This window comes from Myotis davidii, unplaced genomic scaffold (assembly GCF_000327345.1).
Source record: "Myotis davidii unplaced genomic scaffold, ASM32734v1 scaffold376, whole genome shotgun sequence".
NCBI classification, from domain to species: Eukaryota; Metazoa; Chordata; class Mammalia; order Chiroptera; family Vespertilionidae; genus Myotis; species Myotis davidii.
The window spans coordinates 414,299-422,152 of NW_006288121.1; the positions used below are offsets into that span (position 1 = coordinate 414,299).

The following is a 7,854-nucleotide window of genomic DNA, read 5'->3' on the forward strand; positions in this document are numbered from 1 at the left end:
TGAATGGCAACGTGGGTGGTATGTCAGCTGAACTGAGGATCTCTCTCTTATTGTGTATAATAATACCATAGTTGATGAAAAGTTCAGTGAATTACAAATCAAATTCAGAATCATTGAAGAGATGATGTCCCCACTGTTTTCATTGTATTCTAACAGTGGGTTAATTTTTATTCTTTTTTTATTCTGTTATTCTAATAAATGTGTCCTGGTTGGTGTTGATGAAGGTCCTGAAGAAAAAAAGTTGGTTTTGAATTATATGTTCTCCTTTTTAAAAAATATGTCTTTATTGATTTTAGAGAGAGAGGAAGGGGAGAGGGATAGAGAGATGGAAACATCGGATGAGAGAGAAACATCAATCAGCTGCCTCCTGCACACCCCTACTGGGAATCAAGCCCACAACCGGAGACCTCTTGGTTTATGAGCGATACTGACCGGCCTGTATTATATGTGCTCTTATATTCCTATATTTCTCACTAAATATTTACAAAAACACACACGTATTGAATTGCTACCTGCTAGAAATATATCTTGCATGGTCCAGAAAATATAGAGTTCTTTCCAGAACTTCCTTCAAAAGCCAATTTGCCTTATGATTCAGAAATTTTATTTTAGGTTTACGATGTAATCACAAAAGTAACCTTATTGCCCATCTAGCGTCTATCCATATTTGCCTTTTGGACCTTCAAATACATAGAAAATTAATTAGTACATGACAAATCCATATACTACTTATAGCCTATTTAAATTATATAAATTAGTAGGTGTTAGTAATATGATTGCTTAAGCTACTTGTAGACAAAACACTTCACCATTTGGGGCCTCAGTTACTTTGCTAGTCAAATAAGAACATAGAACAAAGGCAGGAAGTTTTCTTTTCCTTTTTTAGCTCTAATAGCCTCTTAGACGATTAATAATAATAATATAGAGCTGTTACTTTAAACCAGCGGTTGCCAACCGGTGGTCCGTGAGGTCTGAAAGGTTGGTGGCCGCTGCTTTAAATCACAGGTTTTAAGGAAATGTTGGTGGTATTGAGAATTAATAGGTTTGCACTTTCCGTGGGCCCAAAGAGCATCATGGTGGGTGCTGTTAATCTGTGACATGAAAGAGTTAACACATCTTCTCAGGTGGTGGCAATATGTGTAGGGACCTGGGCATGGGGGCAGGTGTGGATCATTGGCTGTGGCACACTAAAAGCCTACATGAACCATTGCTTGTTAACCTGCTGGGTATCACACAGTTAACAGTTTTATCCCCAGATGCCTGAATAATTCATCTTTTCAGGTGTGGCATGTATAAGGCCTTTTAGGAAGAATGTTACGATCAGCTCAGAATCTGCAAACTCTGTCTTTAGAGAAGGATATAAATTACAGGTTACAAGGAATGGTCATTTGTAAGATCTTATGCTTGGGAAGCAGCCTTATTAGTTTTTTTTTGTATCTAAATCATAGGTGATACATTACCTAATTAGTTAATTAGCACTGACTCTGATCAGATTTGCTTGCTGGAGTTATGTTTATTTAATGTGCTTTAACGTAGAAAATGAATATTTGGCAGTGAGAAAAAAAAAAAGAAAAAAACAACAACAAAAAACACACCACAAAACACAACAACAAAATGACAACTGTGTTAACTGCAGTGATTGAGGGAGCCGGGTCCTGAGGCCACTCCAGCAATCCCTTCTACAATTCATGTGAAACACGTACTTGGAGACAAAGCGTCTGACAATTTGGAGGGTGGTTCTGTAGTCCTAGGAATCCAGAGTGAATGAAAGTCTAGACTCAGTAATTTTTCAGGCTAAACGGAGGAGGGAGAAATCGCAGATCAGATATGCCCAAAGTGTTACAGAGGGAACGCTGAAGCAAGGATGCTGCTGCCCGTCTGTGCCGGGAAGAAGGCAGTCATGGCAGAGCAGCCCGGGAGCAGCAGCATTCTCCGAGGCAGTAACAGACAGCACCGGGGGTAGGCTGCCTCTTGCACAACGCAGGAAACTGCAGCCTTACGAAATGCAAGATTCTCTGATGTTCGAAAATCTCCCGAGTTGAGAATGGCTATTGTACAAACGTTGCCAAGAAACTCTAATGATCCGCCGGCTGTCGCCGTGTGTTAGCAACAGTTATTGCAGGGAAATGAATGGCACCTTTGGTAAATTTCTGGTGAACCCACAACTCTCTGAAGAAGAAGAAATCAAATTACCTGAAAAAGAAAAACTGGCAAAACAAAGTTTGGGCATGCCCGCAGGCACAGTGGTGTTTTTAGAAACTACCTAGGAGGCAGAAGCCAAGTGTTGGTTTGCCCATGCCTCTTACCTGGGAGTTGGAAGGTGGGGAGAAATGGACGGTGGCTCTGATGAAAAGACAAGACACAGTGCAGCTGGGTGAAGCCACGCGCTGACTGCATTCTGCACCGCTATTCATGCAGTGCTGTGGGCTGGTGCACCGGCGGCGAGCACGGGTGTCCTATGTAAGTTTCTCTCGCTGTAGAATTGCAGCGAGGGGCTGAAAATACTATTCGTGTCTGTCTGGTGCATGTTGCTTCTTTCAGATGCTTTTTATCCCTGTGCTGAGGATCAGCCAGAGAGTCAAGCATTTGTACAATGAGGGTTTTTTTTAAGCACCTGAGGTATATGAGATTCTGAGATGTGCTGGGTTTTTTTTTTTTTTTCCCCCTGGAGATGTTTTTATACCTCTTTAGTGCTGTGTTACTTGGATAAGGTTGACAGTAAACTTGCACGGGGATTGTTTGGGAAGTCCATTGTCTTAGAGATCTGTATCAGTGCAAACCAGTTGATATTCTCTTTCACCTGTTTTTATATTTGAATTATGGCATGAAAAAAAAATTCTCTTTTAGAGAGCAATACTATGGAGTTTGTCAAATTGAAGATAGCCAGAGAGGCTACCATTAAATCCTATTTTGAACAGCTTCAGAAAAAGAGTAGATGATCATCGTCTGATGGGTGACACAGCTGTTGCATTCATGCCAGCCTTTATCGGAGCTTTATCAGTCTGTGATTATTTCACTGAACTAGCCCTTACTTCATGGACCTGCTGTGTTTTGCAAAATGGCTGTCTGAGTATTAAATTCTACGAGGCAGGCTTACACAAACCCTGAAGTATCGCTACTTAAAATGATTGGATGCTAATTGAAATATGCTGTGCAGTGCACTCGCCGACAAGCTCGGAGGCAACGCTTGCTTTATTTCCATATCCCTTTTGCACGCAGCCACCTTATTTCCAGGGAGCGATGTGAAAGGGAACAGGAGGTTTCTGCAGGCTGGCCAGACTGCAGTGCTGTATTGCTCATCACTGGTTGGAGAGTCCTGGCTGCAAAACAAATAGAAAATCTACAAAGGTTGCTAATCAATACTGAAGCACGTACTGTGAAGAAATCTGTGACCTTGGACAATTGGCCACTCGAAGAGATATAGGTGACACTTCCAGGACAAACAAGGTCATAATCTGATGCGATATAAATAATAAAGTTGGAGACTAGGAGTGGGAGAGTGGGGGACGGATAATTATATCCCTATCAGATCTTAAAGATAATATTCAGTTGTATTAAATAAGCAAAAGCATAAGAAACCTTTTACATAAAGGTTTTTAAAGTTGTTATGTACCTGGTGCCGTTTGCCTTTTGAATGCAACAGTTGACGCGTAAGAGCATATGTAGTCGAGAGGCAACAAGCAAAGATTTTTAAAGATGACACCTGCCAGGAGAGATTTTCTTTTTCTTCCAACAGAAAAAATCAATTGCTTTTTAATAGGAATTGAGAATAAGTGTTACACACTTTTTAAAGTATCAAATTATCCACATAGAGAAAATCTTAAATTAAAAATAAAAATCTTGAAATTTAAAATCCACACTTTTATAATATGATGAAGACTGACATTGTTATAGCTTTATGAATTTCTGTTTATTGATACACTGAATGTGAAGAAATCTGTGATTGTATAACCTATTGAGTAGAGGAATTCTGAAATAAGACCTCAAACAAAGCAATAATTTTTATTTTACTTATTTTTATCCCTTTGCTGACATTGAACATGTAACCACATAGAAGAGACAGCATAATCTGCATTTTCTGGAATCTTGGCTGAAAGGTTAGAAGATTTGCTTCATCTGCTAATTCTCAAACTTTTACCGTGTTATTTTGGTTAAGGAAGCACAAAACATATAGCACAAGTATATTTTAAAGATAAAGGAAATGTATATACTTTGTCACTAAAAATACATTTTTCTTTATTTTAGAACATTTATCTTGGGAGTTTGAACCTGTAACCCACCTGCTGCTGTTTTAGCCTCTTCTCTTTTTCAGTTTAATAAGTGGATTGCAATTTTCCTTCTAGCTACCAACTCAAAGCTATAGGGACGTTAAATCTGAAACATATTTCCTGTCCTTGGAGGAAAGGAGCCCACGATATATCTGGCAGTGAATCTCTACTGCCTGCAGGGCGCATGAAACAGGGGGTCTGGGAGCTGCTTGTTGAAGAACCAGGTAGACACCAGGGGCAAAGGTCAGCCCAGAACTGTATGTGGTGATTGGGACCTTGTCCATTAAATGTCCATTAAGTGGACTGTCCTGGTGTCCTTCCTCGGATCTATTGTCAATTTTAAGGGAGTGATGACTTAAATTATGCCAGTACTAAAAGCCAATAAAAGTTTAGAAATTAAGAGTGTATATATGTAAAAATATATATTAGGTATAATATATAAATCAGCTGATACGTGTGTGTGTGTGTGTGTGTGTGTGTGTGCGCCTCCATCCTCCACTAGTTCTCATATCCTTTTTCAGTATGACAGTTTTCTTAAGGATGCCTCCTACTCTATAACATTGCCTCTTAGAAAGAATATGAAATATATGTGGGTTTTGAAAAGAGTACTGTACCTATGCCATAATGCTTCATTTCTAGTTCTTTACCTTTCACAGCTGTCACCTCTATTAGGCTCCCTTCTCTAAATGGTGTGATGTTGCCTTCACATTTAACAGTTGTTCTGTGAACAGTGGGCCCACCCTGTAGGGCGTGGCCCCTCTCTTTTTTACATTATTTTTCGAACTCACCATCTAGTCTTCGTTATGGTTTATATCTAACAGTTGTTCTTTTAGAATCCAGCTTTCTATCTCAGAAAAACACCCTATATTTATATAAACTTTCTTGCTATTTTTATTTTGTTAAATGACATGAAATCTGTCAGCAGAGTCATTACCCTTAAACTACTACTAAAGAGATAATAAGTTCTGTGTGCTTCTCCATTGGAATACGTCTAAAATATTTGTGTGCACTGAGGAGCAGAAACTGATGCTAACTCTTCTTGGTAAACTCTTTATTGAAGGAGGGCATACATGCAGAAAAGTGCAGAGACCGTAAGTGTGAAGCTTGATGAAAGTTCACATCGTGAACGGATCTGTGTAACCAACACTGAAATCAAGAAAACTGTGGTACATCTACACAATGGAATACTATGCTGCTGTAAAAAAAAGAAGGAATTCTTACCATTTGCAACAGCATGGATGGAACTGGAGAGCATTATGCTAAGTGAAATAAGCCAGTCAGTGAAAGATAAATACCAGATGATCTCACTCATTTATGGATAATAAAGACCATTATAAACTGATGAACAAAAATAGATACAGAGGCAGAGCAGCATCGAACAGACTGTCAAATTACAGCAGGAAGGCTGGGGAGGGCTGGGCGGGTGGGGTAAGAGATCAACTGAAGGACTTGTATGCATGCATATAAGCATAACCAATGGACACAAGACACTGGGGGGTAGGGGAGGCCAGGGGAATGTCAAGGGGGGGAAAAAAGGACACATATAATACTCTTTATAATACTTTAAGCAACAAAACAAAGTTAAAAAAAAAAAGAAACCAAGCAAGTCTGCACCCTTATCCTCCCTCCCACCTGCCAGTCAGTTTCCCCTCCTCTAGGCCCTCCCCATTTGTCTGACTTCTAATGTCATGAATTAGTTCTCTTTATTTCCAAATTTTACACAAATGGACTCGAACTGTACAGGGCGGGCCAAAAGTAGGTTTATAGTTGTGAGTATGCAAAACAGAGTTTATTCTTGTATTATTATTTATCATTGTATTATTTTCCATAGAAATAACTGTAAACCTACTTTGGCCCAACCCTGTACTAGTGTATGTTCTTTTTCTCCAGCTTCGTGGCTCATCATTATGTTTATGAGACTAATCCATTTGGTTGTATGTAGTTATGCTAGATGTAGCTTGCTCATTCTCATGGCTGTATAGTATTCCATTATGAGACTATATCAGAATTTATTATTCATACCATTGTCGAGAGGCATTTGGGTAGTTACCAGTTTTGGACTATTATTAATAGTGCTGCTGCATACCATTGCGAGAGGCATTTGGGTAGTTACCAGTTTTGGACTATTATTAATAGTGCTGCTGAAAACATTTGTGATGTCATTTTGTGAATTCTATGTATGCATTTCTGTTGTATATAAATCTAAGGATGAAATTGCCAAGTCAAGGAATGTGTATCTATATCTATATCTATATCTATATCTATATCTATTTAGATTGAGTCGATACTGGTAAACAGCTTTCCAAACTGGTTTAAACCATTTTCACTCACCAATATTTGGTGTTATCTTTTATATTTTAGCCATTCAAGCAAATGGATACAAGTACCCCATTACAGTTTTACTTGGCATTTTTCTGATGACTAATAAAATCAAGCACCCTCTCATATATTTATTGACCATTTACATATTCTCTTTCATGAAGTACCTGTTCAAGTCCTCATTTTCTCTTAGGCTGTCTTTTGAGGGTTTACTTTTTGTTGTTGTTTTTTTTTAAAAAAAAAATACTGACTGGGAGAAAAGCAACTGCTGATTAGCATAATAAAATAATTAGAACCCTGGGTGTGTGGCTGAGTTAATTGGAGCGCCTTCCCATGCACCAAAAGGCTGCAGGATCAATTCCTGGACAGAGCACATTCCTGGGTTGTGGGTTGGACCCCTAGTTGGAGCTTGTACAGTAGGCAACTGTTGGATGTTTCTATCTCACATTGATGTTTCTCTCTGTGTCTCTCTCTTTCTCCCTTCCTTAAGTGAGAATTAAATTTTTTTTTTCATTATTAGACACAAAATGGTTTAAAGCGACATACTTAGATATGAAACCAGACTGACCTGAGTTTGACTCTTGGTGTTGTTATTGTTTGTTTGTCTGTCTGTTTTCTACTGTTGTGATAGTGGGGAGTGTATTTCTCTTGCTGAGTTGCAGTATTCTCATCTATATAATTGGGGAAATAGTAAAAGCTTGAACATTGATTTTGAGAGTTAAAATGAAATGTTTTTCAGCACCTGGCATATTACTTGATACAGGGTTGTTTTTCAAAAATTGGTAGCCACTGTGAAATGAGATCTAATATCTCCTACAGTAAGGAATGGTAGGGAGGAAAATGGTAGATAATTGCTCCTCACTGGCTCGGTTACTGCCTGTGCTAGTTACTTAATACTAATTGTCTTGAAAGTTTGATAACAAGTTAGGTGGTAGAGGATGACCTAGTTTATATGTCACCAATCTCTTATAAGAGCACACTATCCTTAGCATATGAGCACTTCTGAACTTTTAGAGCATGTAATTGTAGTGAGATCACCAAATACTATTTTTGTATTCATCATAACTTCTGAGCAATTCCATCCTTGAGTTAAGTTCTGATTGTATGGTTTTGTGATGCACAGTCATATAGTCCTGTAGCGATTACAAAGTACTTCTAAGTACTTCATCCTTAGATTTATATACAACAGAAATGCATACAAAGTACTCATTTCATTTGACATTAAAGCAACCTTTAAGAATAAACAAGGCAAGTGATGATATCACCA

General features: G+C 38.5%; 1 protein-coding gene across 2 annotated transcripts in view; it reads left to right on the forward strand.

Annotated features, from left to right (window-relative positions):
• Window positions 1-1,701: 1,701 nt before the first annotated feature.
• CACNB2 (calcium voltage-gated channel auxiliary subunit beta 2) overlaps window positions 1,702-7,854 on the forward strand; it is a 270,818-nt gene continuing 264,665 nt past the window's right edge. For both annotated transcript variants that reach the window (XM_006759920.2, XM_015561462.1), the window contains exon 1: window positions 1,702-2,460. In XM_006759920.2, the coding sequence (XP_006759983.1) occupies window positions 2,413-2,460 (48 nt within the window). In that variant the 5' untranslated portion in view covers window positions 1,702-2,412. The remainder of the gene's footprint in view (window positions 2,461-7,854) is intronic.